This window comes from Taudactylus pleione, unplaced genomic scaffold, assembly GCF_031769625.1.
Source record: "Taudactylus pleione unplaced genomic scaffold, aTauple2 ptg000677l, whole genome shotgun sequence".
NCBI lineage: Eukaryota > Metazoa > Chordata > Amphibia > Anura > Myobatrachidae > Taudactylus > Taudactylus pleione.
In genome coordinates, this window is record NW_028285079.1 from 1,337,568 (window position 1) to 1,354,702 (window position 17,135).

General features: G+C 49.1%; 1 protein-coding gene across 9 annotated transcripts in view; it reads left to right on the top strand.

Moving 5' to 3' along the window:
* The window catches only part of STXBP5L (syntaxin binding protein 5L), a 581,790-nt gene that overhangs the window by 341,130 nt on the left and 223,525 nt on the right, over positions 1-17,135 (top strand). For all 9 annotated transcript variants that reach the window (XM_088455906.1, XM_088455901.1, XM_088455909.1 and 6 more), the window contains 2 exons: positions 8,600-8,754; positions 14,625-14,697. In XM_088455906.1, the coding sequence (XP_088312032.1) occupies positions 8,600-8,754; positions 14,625-14,697 (228 nt within the window). The remainder of the gene's footprint in view (positions 1-8,599; positions 8,755-14,624; positions 14,698-17,135) is intronic.

Below are 17,135 nucleotides of genomic sequence, written 5' to 3' on the forward strand. Positions count from 1 at the left end.
TATACAGTGTAAGCTCTCATCCTAACCCACCGCTCTTTGCTCCTCACTCACTGTCTCTCTCCTCTCTGTCACCCCTGTCTGCCTCTCCTCTATAAAGTGTAATCTCTCATCCTAACCCAACACTCTAGGCTCCTCACTCACTGTCTCTCCCCTCTGTGTCACCCCTGTCTGTCTGCCCCTCCTCTATACAGTGTAACCTCTCATCCTAACCCAACTCTCTATACGCCGCACTCACTGTCTCTCCCCTCTGTGTCACCCCTGTCTGTCTGCCCCTCCCCTATAGAGTGTAAGCTCTCATGCTAACCCACCGCTCTATGCTCCTCACTCATTGTCTCTCCCCTCTCTGTCACCCCTGTCTGTCTGGCCCTCCCCTATAGAGTGTAACCTCTCATCCTAACCCACCGCTCTATGCTCCTCACTCACTGTCTCTCCCCTCTGTGTCACCCCTGTCTGTCTGCCCCTCCCCTATAGTGTGTAACCTCTCATCCTAACCCACCGCTCTATGCTCCTCACTCACTGTCTCTCCCCTCTGTGTCACCCCTGTCTGTCTGCCCCTCCCCTATACAGTGTAAGCTCTCATCCTAACCCACCTCTCTATGCTCCTCACTCACTGTCTCACCCCTCTGTGTCACCCCTGTCTGTCTGCCCCTCCCCTATACAGTGTAAGCTCTCATCCTAACCCACTGCTCTATGCTCCTCACTCATTGTCTCTCCCCTCTGTGCTACCACTGTCTGTCTGCCTCTCCTCTATACATTGTAACCTCTCATCCTAACCCACCTCTCTATGCTCCTCACTCACTGTCTCTCCCCTCTGTGTGAACCTGGTCTGTCTGCCTCTCCTCTATAGAGTGTAATCTCTCATCCTAACCCACCACTCTATGCTCCTCACTCACTGTCTCTCTCCTCTGTGTCACCCCTGTCTGTCTGCCTCTCCTCTATACAGTGTAATCTCTCATCCTAACCCACCACTCTATGCTCCTCACTCACTGTCTCTCTCCTCTGTGTCACCCCTGTCTGTCTCTCCTCTATACAGTATAATCTCTCATCCTAACCCACCTCTCTATGGTCCTCGCTCACTGTCTCTCTCCTCTGTGCTACCACTGTCTGTCTGCCTCTCCTCTATATAGTGTAATCTCTCATCCTAAACCACCTCTCTATGCTCCTCACTCACTGTCTCTCCCCTCTGTATCCCCTCTGTCTGTCTGCCCCTCCCCTATACAGTGTAAGCTCTCATCCTAACCAACCGCTCTATGCTCCTCACTCATTGTCTCTCCCCTCTTTGCTACCACTGTCTGTCTGCCTCTCCTCTATAGAGTGTAATCTCTCATTCTAACCCACCACTCTATGCTCCTCACTCACTGTCTTTCTCCTCTGTGTCACCCCTGTCTGTCTCTCCTCTATACAGTATAATCTCTCATCCTAACCCACCTCTCTATGCTCCTCGCTCACTGTCTCTCTCCTCTGTGCTACCACTGTCTGTCTGCCTCTCCTCTATATAGTGTAATCTCTCATCCTACCCCACCTCTCTATGCTCCTCACTCACTGTCTCTCCCCTCTGTGTCACCCCTGTCTGCCTCTCCTCTATAAAGTGTAATCTCTCATCCTAACCTAACACTCTAGGCTCCTCACTCACTGTCTCTCCCCTCTGTGTCACCCCTGTCTGTCTGCCCCTCCCCTATAGAGTGTAACCTCTCATCCTAACCCACCGCTCTATGCTCCTCACTCACTGTCTCTCCCCTCTGTGTCACCCCTGTCTGTCTGCCCCTCCCCTATAGTTTGTAACCTCTCATCCTAACCCACCGCTCTATGCTCCTCACTCACTGTCTCTCCCCTCTGTGTCACCCCTGTCTGTCTGCCCCTCCCCTATACAGTGTAAGCTCTCATCCTAACCCACCTCTCTATGCTCCTCACTCACTGTCTCACCCCTCTGTGTCACCCCTGTCTGTCTGCCCCTCCCCTATACAGTGTAAGCTCTCATCCTAACCCACTGCTCTATGCTCCTCACTCATTGTCTCTCCCCTCTGTGCTACCACTGTCTGTCTGCCTCTCCTCTATACATTGTAACCTCTCATCCTAACCCACCTCTCTATGCTCCTCACTCACTGTCTCTCCCCTCTGTGTCACCCCTGTCTGTCTGCCTCTCCTCTATACAGTGTAATCTCTCATCCTAACCCACCACTCTATGCTCCTCACTCACTGTCTATCCCCTCTGTGTTACCACTGTCTGTCTGCCTCTCCTCTATACAGTGTAATCTCTCATCCTAACCCACCACTCTATGCTCCTCACTCACTGTCTCTCCCCTCTGTGTCACCCCTGTCTGTCTGCCTCTCCCTTATACATTGTAATCTCTCATCCTAACCCACCTCTCTATGCTCCTCACTCACTGTCTCTCCCCTCTGTGTCACCCCTGTCTGTCTGCGTCTCCCCTATACAGTGTAATCTCTCATCCTAACCCACCTCTCTATGCTCCTCACTCACTGTCTCTCCCCTCTGTGTCACCCCTGTCTGTCTGCCTCTCCTCTATACAGTGTAATCTCTCATCCTAACCCACCACTCTATGCTCCTCACTCACTGTCTCTCCCCTCTGTGTCACCCCTGTCTGTCTGCCTCTCCTCTATACAGTGTAATCTCTCATCCTAACCCACCTCTCTATGCTCCTCACTCACTGTCTCTCCCCTCTGTGTCACCCCTGTCTGTCTGCCTCTCCTCTATAGTGTGTAACCTCTCATCCTAACCCACCTCTCTATGCTCCTCACTCACTGTCTCTCCCCTCTGTGTGAACCTGGTCTGTCTGCCTCTCCTCTCTATACAGTGTAATCTCTCATCCTAACCCACCACTCTATGCTCCTCACTCACTGTCTCTCCTCTGTGTCACCGCTGTCTGTCTGCCCCTCCCCTATAGTGTAAGCTCTCATCCTAACCCACCTCTCTATGCTCCTCACTCACTGACTTTCCCCTCTGTGTCACCCCTGTCTGTCTGCTTCTCCTCTATACAGTGTAATCTCTCATCCTAACCCACCGCTCTATGCTCCTCACTCACTGTCTTTCCCCTGTGTGTCACCCCTGTCTGTCTGCCTCTCCTCTATACAGTGTAATCTCTCATCCTAACCCACCACTCTATGCTCCTCACTCACTGTCTCTCTCCTCTGTGTCACCCCTGTCTGTCTGCCTCTCCTCTATACAGTGTAATCTCTCATCCTAACCCACCGCTCTATGCTCCTCACTCACTGTCTCTCTCCTCTGTGTCACCCCTGTCTGTCTGCCTCTCCCCTATAGAGTGTAAGGTCTCATCCTAACCCACCACTCTATGCTCCTCACTCACTGTCTCTCCCCTCTGTGTCACCCCTGTCTGTCTGCCTCTGCTCTATACAGTGTAATCTCTCATCCTAACCAACCTCTCTATGCTCCTTACTCACTGTCTCTCTCCTCTGTGTGACCCTGGTCTGTCTGCCCCTCCCCTATAGAGTGTAAGCTCTCATCCTAACCCAACGCTCTATGCTCCTCACTCATTGTCTCTCCCCTCTGTGTCACCCCTGTCTGTCTGCCCCTCCCCTATAGTGTAATCTCTCATCCTAACCCACCGCCCTATGCTCCTCACTCACTGTCTCTCCCCTCTGTGCCACCCCTGTCTGTCTGCCCCTCCCCTATAGAATGTAACCTTTCATCCTAACCCACCACTCTATGCTATTCACTCACTTTCTTTCCCCTCTGTGTCACCCCTGTCTGTCTGCCTCTCCCCTATAGAGTGTAACCTCTCATCCTATCCCACCACACTATGCTCCTCACTCACTGTCTCTCCCCTCTGTGTCACCCCTGTCTGTCTGCCTCTCCTCTATACAGTGTAATCTCTCATCCTAACCCACCACTCTATGCTCCTCACTCACTGTCTCTCCCCTCTGTGTCAACCCTGTCTGTCTGCCCCTCCCCTATAGAATGTAACCTCTCATCCTAACCCAACGCTCTATGCTCCTCAATCACTGTCTCTCTCCTCTGTGTCAACCCTGTCTGTCTGTCCCTCCCCTATAGTGTGTAACCTCTCATCCTAACCCAACGCTCTATGCTCCTCACTCACTGTCTCTCCCCTCTGTGTCACCCCTGTCTGTCTGCCCCTCCCCTATAGAGTGTAAGCTCTCAATCTAACCCACCGCTCTGTGCTCCTCACTCACTGTCTCTCCTCTCTGTGTCACCCCTGTCTGTCTGCCCCTCCCCTATAGATTGTAAGGTCTCATCCTAACCCACCGCTCTATGCTCCTCACTCACTGTCTCTCGCCGTTGTGTCACCCCTGTCTGTCTAACCCTCCCCTATATATTGTAAGGTCTCATCCTAACCCACCGCTCTATGCTCCTCACTCACTGTCTCTCCCCTATGTGTCACCCCTGTCTGTTTTCCCCTCCCCTATAGAGTGTAGTCTCTCATCCTAACCCATCGCTCTATGCTTCTCACTCACTGTCTCTCCCCTCTGTGTCACCCCTGTCTGTCTGCCCCTCCCCTATACAGTGTAATCTCTCATCCTAACCCACCGCTCTATGCTCTTCACTCACTGTCTCTCCCCTCTGTGCCACCCCTGTCTGTCTGCCCCTCCCCTATAGAATGTAACCTTTCATCCTAACCCACCACTCTATGCTATTCACTCACTTTCTTTCCCCTCTGTGTCACCCCTGTCTGTCTGCCTCTCCCCTATAGAGTGTAACCTCTCATCCTAACCCACCACACTATGCTCCTCACTCACTGTCTCTCCCCTCTGTGTCACCCCTGTCTCTCTGCCTCTCCTCTATACAGTGTAATCTCTCATCCTAACCCACCACTCTATGCTCCTCACTCACTGTCTCTCACCTCTGTGTCAACCCTGTCTGTCTGCCCCTCCCCTATAGAATGTAACCTCTCATCCTAACCCAACGCTCTATGCTCCTCACTCACTGTCTCTCTCCTCTGTGTCGACCCTGTCTGTCTGTCCCTCCCCTATAGTGTGTAACCTCTCATCCTAACCCAACGCTCTATGCTCCTCTCTCACTGTCTCTCTCCTCTGTGTCACCCCTGTCTGTCTGCCCCTCCCCTATAGAGTGTAAGCTCTCAATCTAACCCACCGCTCTGTGCTCCTCACTCACTGTCTCTACTCTCTGTGTCACCCCTGTCTGTCTGCCCCTCCCCTATATATTGTAAGGTCTCATCCTAACCCATCACTCTATGCTCCTCACTCACTGTCTGTCTGCCCCTCCCCTGTAGAGTGTAATCTCTCTTCCTAACCCATCGCTCTATGCTCCTCACTCACTGTCTCTCCCCTCTGTGTCACCCCTGTCTGTCTGCCTCTCCTCTATACAGTGTAATCTCTCATCCTAACCCACCACTCTATGCTCCTCACTCACTGTCTCTCCCCTCTGTGTTACCACTGTCTGTCTGCCCCTCCCCTATAGAATGTAACCTCTCATCCTAACCCACCGCTCTATGCTCCTCACTCACTGTCTCTTGCCGTTGTGTCACCCCTGTCTGTCTACCCCTCCCCTATATATTGTAAGGTCTCATCCTAACCCATCACTCTATGCTCCTCACTCACTGTCTCTCCCCTCTGTGTCACCGCTGTCTGTTTGCCCCTCCCCTATAGAGTGTAATCTCTCATCCTAACCGATCGCTCTATGCTCCTCACTCACTGTCTCTCCCCTCTGTGTCACCCCTGTCTATCTGCCTCTCCTCTATACAGTGTAATCTCTCATCCTAACCCACCACTCTATGCTCCTCACTCACTGTCTCTCCCCTCTGTTACCACTTTCTGTCTGCCCCTCCCCTATAGAATGTAACCTCTCATCCTAACCCACCGCTCTATGCTCCTCACTCACTGTCTCTCGCCGTTGTGTCACCCCTGTCTGTCTACCCCTCCCCTATACAGTGTAATCTCTCATCCTAACCCACCGCTCTATGCTCCTCACTCACTGTCTCTCCCCTCTGTGTCACCCCTGTCTGTCTGCCCCTCCTCTATACAGTGTAAGCTCTCATCCTAACCTATAATTCTATGCTCCTCACTCACTGTCTCTCCCCTCTGTGTCACCCCTGTCTGTCTGCCCCTCCCCTATAGAATGTAAGCTCTCATCCTAACCTATAACTCTATGCTCCTCACTCACTGTCTCTCCCCTCTGTGTCACCCCTGTCTGTCTGCCCCTCCCCTATACAGTGTAAGCTCTCATCCTAACCTATAACTCTATGCTCCTCACTCACTGTCTCTCCCCTCTGTGTCACCCCTGTCTGTCTGCCTCTCCCCTATACAGTGTTAGCTCTCATCCTAATCCACCGTTCTATGCTCCTCACTCACTGTCTCTCCCCTCTGTGTGACCCTGTCTGTCTGCCCCTCCCCTATAGAGTGTAATCTCTCATCCTAACCCACCTCTCTATGCTCCTCACTCACTGTCTCTCCCCTCTGTGTCCCTCCTGTGCTTCTCCCTCCCTCTATCATACCATCATCTACCCCCACTTCCCACAAACCTGTGGATCAGCAGCCGGTGATGCTTATGTTGGTATCTTTTGTGTTTTTTCTCTTCTACGTTTGCGCAGTTTCTGCTTACATACTGTGTAAGACGCCGCGTTACCCTTGTGGCGCCATATAAATAAAGTATAATAGTAAAATAGACAATTCTGCAGAGTTTATAATGTAAAGAAATATGTGGCAGAGGAAACAATGTCATGTAACTGCATATAAGGCCTCACAGTCTCCCGTGTCTTGGCAATGTAAGAAGCAACGTAACAAGCAATGTAACAAGCAATGTAACAAGCAACGTAACAAGCAATGTAACAAGCAATGTAACAAGCAATGCAACAAGCAATGTAAGAAGCAATGTAAGAAGCAATGTAACAAGCAATGTAACAAGCAATTTAAGAAGCAACGTAACAAGCAATGTAACAAGCAATGTAACAAGCAATGCAACAAGCAATGTAACAAGCAATGCAACAAGCAATGTAAGAAGCAATGTAACAAGCAATGTAACAAGCAATGTAACAAGCAATGTAACAAGCAATGCAACAAGCAATGTAAGAAGCAATGTAACAAGCAATGTAACAAGCAATGTAACAAGCAATGCAACAAGCAATGCAACAAGCAATGCAACAAGCAACGTAACAAGCAACGTAACAAGCAACGTAAGAAGCAATGTAACAAGCAATGTAACAAGCAATGTAACAAGCAATGCAACAAGCAACGCAACAAGCAACGTAACAAGCAACGTAAGAAGCAATGTAACAAGCAATGTAACAAGCAATGTAACAAGCAACGTAACAAGCAATGTAAGAAGCAATGTAAGAAGCAATGTAACAAGCAATGCAACAAGCAATGTAAGAAGCAATGTAACAAGCAATGTAACAAGCAATGCAACAAGCAATGTAACAAGCAATGCAACAAGCAATGCAACAAGCAATGTAACAAGCAACGTAACAAGCAACGTAACAAGCAACGTAACAAGCAATGTAAGAAGCAATGTAACAAGCAATGTAAGAAGCAATGCAACAAGCAACGTAACAAGCAATGTAAGAAGCAATGTAACAAGCAATGTAAGAAGCAATGTAACAAGCAATGTAACAAGCAACGTAACAAGCAATGTAAGAAGCAATGTAAGAAGCAATGTAACAAGCAATGTAACAAGCAATGTAACAAGCAATGTAAGAAGCAATGCAACAAGCAATGTAACAAGCAACGTAACAAGCAACGCAACAAGCAACGCAACAAGCAATGCAACAAGCAATGTAACAAGCAATGTAAGAAGCAATGTAAGAAGCAATGTAAGAAGCAATGTAACAAGCAATGTAACAAGCAATGTAAGAAGCAATGTAAGAAGCAATGCAACAAGCAATGCAACAAGCAATGTAACAAGCAATGCAACAAGCAATGTAACAAGCAATGTAACAAGCAATGTAACAAGCAACGTAACAAGCAACGCAACAAGCAATGCAACAAGCAACGCAACAAGCAATGTAAGAAGCAATGTAACAAGCAATGTAACAAGCAATGCAACAAGCAATGCAACAAGCAATGCAACAAGCAATGTAACAAGCAATGTAACAAGCAACGTAACAAGCAACGTAACAAGCAACGTAACAAGCAACGCAACAAGCAATGCAACAAGCAATGTAACAAGCAATGTAACAAGCAATGTAACAAGCAACGTAACAAGCAATGTAACAAGCAATGTAACAAGCAATGTAACAAGCAATGTAACAAGCAATGCAACAAGCAATGTAACAAGCAATGCAGTATGCAGGTCACCTGTGTGTTCTGCTGACATCCTAAAGCACATTTTGTTTTTCCTAGTCGCTATGGGGGGTTGGGGTTAACCTGTAATACCCCCAACACTTCTTCAAATCAAAGCTATAGTGCAAACCTCCAAAACTTTGCGAATAATTTAATTTTTAACATGACAGTAGCTGTAATCACGAGGGGCTGTCTCCTGTCTGTGCCCAGGAGTAGGCGAGATGGATTTGATTACCTCACATATAGAAATAGGGGAAATAGTTGCCCTAAAGAAAGAACCTCCTTATTGCTATATTGGGGAGCACTGATTATTATGGAGGGAGCCGTTTTGTGCATGTACACTAACACCTGCTGTGACTTCTCCTTGTAGTGAGCCCTTCATCATCTTCTCCGGGGGCTTGTCTTATGATAAAGCCAGCAGAAGACCCAGTCTGACCATCATGCATGGGAAGGCAATCACCGTGCTGGAGATGGACCACCCCATTGTGGACTTTCTCACTCTTTGTGAAACACCATATTCAAACGGTAAGTGAGGACTTGGCTTATATACGTATTGTTACTTTATTATATCTATGTGACTCGTCCACCTGTCCGGCCATACCTACCCCATAGGCCGGCTGGGAACGTACCTAGGGCAGTGTCTCTCAATGAGCCACATGCAGGGGTTTTCTTTCTATATGTTTCTACCAATGACCTAACAATAATGGATATGGGGGTGTTAGCTAGAAATTAATGAGCTTTTGGGGTGTACGGTCCTTATGTTGGGCACAGTGCTGTAATACAGCCCATCCATCTGTACCGGATTATAAAGATATGTCCCTTCCATATTTCCTGACACTCCCTCAGTAATGACTAAATACTAAACGTTACTTTATATTCTCTTTATGTCTGTTGTACATCAGGGTAGCTGAGCGATTGTTTGACAGTGAGGCAGGTTAAACCCTGAGGTATGTCTGATTGATGGGTGTTGGTGGCTGGGGAATGGGTCTGTTTGACCGTCGGACATCAGCCCGGCAGCTCAAATCCCGATGCCGGCAGCCCGATGCACAAGATACTGACACCGGAGGTAAGTTACGTATTCCTATCCCTCTCCCCCCCCTAACCATAACCCTCCTTTAGAGGTGCCTAACCTCCCCCTCTAGTGCCTAACCCTCCCTCGTAAGTGCCTAAACCTAACCCCCCGTCTCCGCACCCTAAACTTAACCCTCCCATGGGAATGCCTAACCCTAACCCCCCCTAGTGCCTAAACCTAAGCCCCCCCTTCCCCTAGCCTAACCCTAACCTCCCCCTCTAGTGCCTAACCCTCCCTCGTAAGTGCCTAAACCTAACCCCCTGTCCACGCACCCTAAACTTAACCCTCCCATGGGAATGCCTAACCCTAACCCCCCCCCCTAGTGCCTAAACCTAAGCCCCCTCTTCCCCTAGCCTAACCCTAAGAACCCCCGGGGTGCCCTAAACCTAACCCCCCCCATCACCGGCTACATACGTACTTACCCCCGGCGTTGGACGATCGGTCCAGCGTCCTGTCGGGGTCCCAGCATCAGGATTAACATAGGCGTCGGCATTTCGATGCCTATGTTAGATCCCTTGTCAGGATTACGGTATTGAGACCGGTGGGCATGCGTCCGCCGGTCTCATAACTGCATAGCGATTGCTTTATGTTACAGTGTTTATTTAGTAAGTGTTTGGGTGTTAGAGTTTGGCAACAAGGTGAACATGCAAGGACTTCGTTCATTAGGGCGCTGATTATATGTATATGTCCTTAATCTCTATGTATGAATAGCAGCACAGCACCTTCTCCCTCTTAGTCACAGCCTAGTATTAATGATCACATAGTACCACGTTTCTGCACCTACCGTTTAATATCTCTCCTCCCTTTTATCTGCAAACTACGGCCTGCCCCGCTTCCTCAGCAGTACCTTCTCTGACAGTGTGCCATCTGCCTGCTACTATGCACCTACCATCTAATATCTCCCCTCCCTTTTATCTACAAACTACAGCCTGCCCCGCTTCCTCAGCAGTACCTTCTCTGACAGTGTGCCATCTGCCTGCTACTCTGCACCTACCATCTAATATCTCCCCTCCCTTTTATCTGCAAACTAGAGCCTGCCCCGCTTCCTCAGCAGTCCCTTCTCTGACAGTGTGCCATCTGCCTGCTGCTCTGCACCTACCATCTAATATCTCTCCTCCGTTTTATCTGCAAACTACAGCCTGCCCCGCTTCCTCAGCAGTCCCTTCTCTGACAGTGTGCCATCTGCCTGCTACTCTGCACCTACCATCTAATATCTCTCCTCCCTTTTATCTACAAACTATGGCCTGCCCCGCTTCCTCAGCAGTCCCTTCTCTGACAGTGTGCCATCTGCCTGCTACTCTGCACCTACCATCTAATATCTCCCCTCCCTTTTATCTACAAACTACGGCCTGCCCCGCTTCCTCAGCAGTCCCTTCTCTGACAGTGTGCCATCTGCCTGCTACTCTGCACCTACCATCTAATATCTCCCCTCCCTTTTATCTACAAACTACGGCCTGCCCCGCTTCCTCAGCAGTACCTTCTCTGACAGTGTGCCATCTGCCTGCTACTCTGCACCTACCATCTAATATCTCCCCTCCCTTTTATCTACAAACTATGGCCTGCCCCACTTCCTCAGCAGTACCTTCTCTGACAGTGTGCCATCTGCCTGCTACTCTGCACCTACCATCTAATATCTCTCCTCCCTTTTATCTACAAACTACGGCCTGCCCCGCTTCCTCAGCAGTCCCTTCTCTGACAGTGTGCCATCTGCTTGCTACTCTGCACCTACCATCTAATATCTCTCTTTTATCTACAAACTACAGCCTGTCCCGCTTCCTCAGCAGTCCCTTCTCTGACAGTGTGCCATCTGCCTGCTACTCTGCACCTACCATCTAATATCTCTCCTCCCTTTTATCTACAAACTATGGCCTGCCCCGCTTCCTCAGCAGTCCCTTCTCTGACAGTGTGCCATCTGCCTGCTACTCTGCACCTACCATCTAATATCTCTCCTCCCTTTTATCTACAAACTACGGCCTGCCCCGCTTCCTCAGCAGTCCCTTCTCTGACAGTGTGCCATCTGCCTGCTACTCTGCACCTACCATCTAATATCTCCCCTCCCTTTTATCTACAAACTACGGCCTTCCCCGCTTCCTCAGCAGTACCTTCTCTGACAGTGTGCCATCTGCCTGCTACTCTGCACCTACCATCTAATATCTCCCCTCCCTTTTATCTACAAACTATGGCCTGCCCCACTTCCTCAGCAGTACCTTCTCTGACAGTGTGCCATCTGCCTGCTACTCTGCACCTACCATCTAATATCTCTCCTCCCTTTTATCTACAAACTACGGCCTGCCCCGCTTCCTCAGCAGTCCCTTCTCTGACAGTGTGCCATCTGCTTGCTACTCTGCACCTACCATCTAATATCTCTCTTTTATCTACAAACTACAGCCTGTCCCGCTTCCTCAGCAGTCCCTTCTCTGACAGTGTGCCATCTGCCTGCTACTCTGCACCTACCATCTAATATCTCTCCTCCCTTTTATCTACAAACTATGGCCTGCCCCGCTTCCTCAGCAGTCCCTTCTCTGACAGTGTGCCATCTGCCTGCTACTCTGCACCTACCATCTAATATCTCTCCTCCCTTTTATCTACAAACTACGGCCTGCCCCGCTTCCTCAGCAGTCCCTTCTCTGACAGTGTGCCATCTGCCTGCTACTCTGCACCTACCATCTAATATCTCCCCTCCCTTTTATCTACAAACTACGGCCTGCCCCACTTCCTCAGCAGTCCCTTCTATGACAGTGTTCCATCTGCCTGCTACTCTGCACCTACCATCTAATATCTCTCCTCCCTTTTATCTACAAACTACGGCCTGCCCCGCTTCCTCAGCAGTCCCTTCTATGACAGTGTGCCATCTGCCTGCTACTCTGCACCTACCATCTAATATCTCTCCTCCCTTTTATCTACAAACTATGGCCTGCCCCGCTTCCTCAGCAGTCCCTTCTATGACAGTGTGCCATCTGCCTGCTACTCTGCACCTACCATCTAATATCTCCCCTCCCTTTTATCTACAAACTACGGCCTGCCCCGCTTCCTCAGCAGTCCCTTCTATGACAGTGTGCCATCTGCCTGCTACTCTGCACCTACCATCTAATATCTCTCCTCCCTTTTATCTACAAACTACGGCCTGCCCCGCTTCCTCAGCAGTCCCTTCTATGACAGTGTGCCATCTGCCTGCTACTCTGCACCTACCATCTAATATCTCTCCTCCCTTTTATCTACAAACTACGGCCTGCCCCGCTTCCTCAGCAGTCCCTTCTCTGACAGTGTGCCATCTGCCTGCTACTCTGCACCTACCATCTAATATCTCCCCTCCCTTTTATCTACAAACTACGGCCTGCCCCACTTCCTCAGCAGTCCCTTCTATGACAGTGTTCCATCTGCCTGCTACTCTGCACCTACCATCTAATATCTCTCCTCCCTTTTATCTACAAACTACGGCCTGCCCCGCTTCCTCAGCAGTCCCTTCTATGACAGTGTGCCATCTGCCTGCTACTCTGCACCTACCATCTAATATCTCTCCTCCCTTTTATCTACAAACTATGGCCTGCCCCGCTTCCTCAGCAGTCCCTTCTATGACAGTGTGCCATCTGCCTGCTACTCTGCACCTACCATCTAATATCTCCCCTCCCTTTTATCTACAAACTACAGCCTGTCCCGCTTCCTCAGCAGTCCCTTCTATGACAGTGTGCCATCTGCCTGCTACTCTGCACCTACCATCTAATATCTCTCCTCCCTTTTATCTGCAAACTACGGCCTGCCCCGCTTCCTCAGCAGTCTCTTCTCTGACAGTGTGCCATCTGCCTGCTACTCTGCACCTACCATCTAATATCTCCCCTCTTATCTGCAAACTACGGCCTGCCCCGCTTCCTCAGCAGTCCCCTCTATGACAGTGTGCCATCTGCCTGCTACTCTGCACCTACCATCTAATATCTCTCCTCCCTTTTATCTACAAACTACGGCCTGCCCCACTTCCTCAGCAGTCCCTTCTCTGACAGTGTGCCATCTGCCTGCTACTCTGCACCTACCATCTAATATCTCTCCTCCCTTTTATCTACAAACTACGGCCTGCCCCACTTCCTCAGCAGTCCCTTCTCTGACAGTGTGCCATCTGCCTGCTACTCTGCACCTACCATCTAATATCTCCCCTCCCTTTTATCTGCAAACTACAGCCTGCCCCGCTTCCTCAGCAGTCCCTTCTCTGACAGTGTGCCATCTGCACCGAGACTGCCCTCTGTACAGTGACCAATAGTCTCCTCTAGTCACAGGGGCGCCTCGCCCCACTCACCCTCCTTACTTCTCTGCCGCTATCACTAGAGACGATCCCTCTCCTCCTCTAACTCCTGGTCCTGTGTAGCAGTTACATTCTCTCTCAGCTCTCTACATGCCCCCCCAGTGTCTCTCATACTTCTCTCTCTTCCATCAATTGTGCGCCGGGACCTTCACTTCTCAGCCATCTGCTTTTCTCCCTTTGTACCTCTTGTCTTTGTGAACTAATAAATGATTTCATCCTCCACTAAAACCTCTATACAGACTGCGCCCAACTCTGTCCCCCTCTGCTCCTCTCCACTTACATGACTAGGCACCACCTAAAGTTCAGCATGCCCTTACACCTCCCGGCCAGACTGTTCCATGGCCCTCAGCCTCTCAAGTTCTCTCTCACAACCTAACTCTTCACTGTAGCCTGTCCCCCCCCCCGTTCCCCCCCACACACACACTCACCTGATGCTGCTCCCTCTGAGCGCTCCTCCAGCTACTGTTCCAGTTCCATGCGGAGTCCCCCAATGCATTAGCATTGCTCTGACCCTCTGCACTATAAGTTCTCACAGGTAGGGTCCTTCCTGCCCCCTGCGTGCGCCTCCTACACCACCTTTATATGTACCTTGTATTATGTGTCACTCTGACTTCCCGGACTCATGCTGCAAAGCTTTGTGGCAACTTACAAAGAAACAATGATAATGAGGATTATGGGTCTACTCCATATTCAGCACATGTGAAGGATAACTGTTTCCTAGTTGTAATCAGTACGCTGGGTAGTACAATATACTGGAATTACTTGAATCGTCAGCTTAAGACTCAGAAACACACTGCTGCTGATATTGAGTAGATAGAGATTTATACATGGACATTCTCTAGCTTGTTCTGGGACTGTGGAAGTACTGTAATCTGTGCACCCCAGTATATTTCTATGATTACAGATGCGGCTAAGGAAGGTCAGTCATTGGCTGCAGCAATCTGACATATTTCAGTAAGAAATTATGATTTTCCTATGTAATTAGCTTAAATCTAAACACAGCTGTAACTGGAAACTTGTATTTGTTTGTAGAATTCCAGGAGCCATATGCTGTGGCTGTGCTGATGGAGAGAGACCTGATCGTGGTGGACCTGACACAAAGCAAGTAAGACCCTCGTTCTGCCTCCACCTTATCTGGTATCACATAGTACAAGCGGTGTGCGTGACTTGTCCTGTGATGTCATTCTCTTCTCATGTACAGTAACACGTTACAGACAGGACACAGCTTATACCTGGTATCACATAGTACAAGCGGTGTGCATGACTTGTCCTGTGATGTCATTCTCTTCTCATGTACAGTAACACGTTACAGACAGGACACAGCTTATACCTGGTATCACATAGTACAAGCGGTGTGCGTGACCTGTACTGTGATGTCATTCTCTTCTCATGTACAGTAACACACTTACAGACACGACACAGCTTATACCTGGTATCACATAGTACAAGCGGTGTGCATGACTTGTACTGTGATGTCATTCTCTTCTCATGTACAGTAACACGTTACAGACAGGACACCGCTTATACCTGGTATCACATAGTACAAGCGGTGTGCATGACTTGTACTGTGATGTCATTCTCTTCTCATGCACAGTAACACGTTACAGACAGTACACCGCTTATACCTGGTATCACATAGTACAAGCGGTGTGCATGACTTGTACTGTGATGTCATTCTCTTCTCATGTACAGTAACACGTTACAGACAGTACACAGCTTATACCTGGTATCACATAGTACAAGCGGTGTGCATGACTTGTACTGTGATGTCATTCTCTTCTCATGTACAGTAACACGTTACAGACAGTACACAGCTTATACCTGGTATCACATAGTACAAGCGGTGTGCATGACTTGTACTGTGATGTCATTCTCTTCTCATGTACAGTAACACATTACAGACAGTACACAGCTTATACCTGGTATCACATAGTACAAGCGGTGTGCGTGACCTGTACTGTGATGTCATTCTCTTCTCATGTACAGTAACACACTTACAGACACGACACAGCTTATACCTGGTATCACATAGTACAAGCGGTGTGCGTGACTTGTACTGTGATGTAATTATCTTCTCATGTACAGTAACACGTTACAGACAGTACACAGCTTATACCTGGTATCACATAGTACAAGCGATGTGAGTGACCTGTACTGTGATGTCATTCTCTTCTCATGTACAGTAACACACTTACAGACACGACACAGCTTATACCTGGTATCACATAGTACAAGCGGTGTGCGTGACTTGTACTGTGATGTAATTATCTTCTCATGTACAGTAACACGTTACAGACAGTACACAGCTTATACCTGGTATCACATAGTACAAGCGATGTGAGTGACCTGTACTGTGATGTAATTCTCTTCTCATGTACAGTAACACATGTTACAGACAGGACACAGCTTATACCTGGTATCACATAGTACAAGCGATGTGAGTGACCTGTACTGTGATGTCATTCTCTTCTCATGTACAGTAACACGTTACAGACAGGACACAGCTTATACCTGGTATCACATAGTACAAGCGGTGTGCGTGACTTGTACTGTGATGTCATTCTCTTCTCATGTACAGTAACACATGTTACAGACAGGACACAGCTTATACCTGGTATCACATAGTACAAGCGGTGTGCGTGACTTGTCCTGTGATGTAATTCTCTTCTCATGTACAGTAACTAGGGGTGAGCGGGTTCGGATTTCTGAAATCCGAGCCCCCCCGATCCGAGTCCGATCCGAGTCAGGCTCGACTTTTCCCGCCTGACTCGGATCTGAAATCGAGGCAAAACGTCATCTTCCCGCCTTCCGAGTCTCGCGGGTTTTGGATCCTATATAAGGTACACACGTCGGCGCCATTTTCTCACTCGGCTGTGGACAGTGAAGAGGGAGGGTGGGAGTTAGGGCTGTGTAGTGTAGTGTAGTGTAGTGCTGCTGTTGTCCACTACTTCAAAGTCCATAGGGGCTGGCTGTGTTGTGCTGTGCTGCTGTTGTTAATAGGGGCTGTGTCCACTACTTCAAAGTCCATAGGGGCTGGCTGGACTGTGTTGTGCAGTCAGTTCTCCATAGGGGCTGTGTCCACTCCAAAGTCCTGTGCAGTGTCCCAGTCCTAAAGGAGTGCTGTAGTGTTGTCCAGGGGGTGCTCTGTCCATCAGGGGTGCTCCCCCCAAGTGCTAAAAAAATAATATATTTTCTGTGTTTGTGAATTGTGTGCGCAGTAGCCGCACGTGCATCAACAAAGTAGTGCCAAGCGTGCGCCTGTGTCATAAGTAAAGGGCCGGCTGGCTTGACCGTTAAGGGTGCTGTAACCCCCGAAAGTACACTCCAGTCCAAACCAAAAAAAAAATTATTTTCTGTGTTTGTGAATTGTGTGCGCAGTAGCCGCACGTGCATCAACAAAGTAGTGCCAAGCGTGCGCCTGTGTCATAAGTAAAGGGCCGGCTGGCTTGACCGTTAAAGGGTGCTGTAACCCCCAAAGTACACTCCAGTCCAAACCAAAAAAAAAATTATTTTCTGTGTTTGTGAATTGTGTGCGCAGTAGCC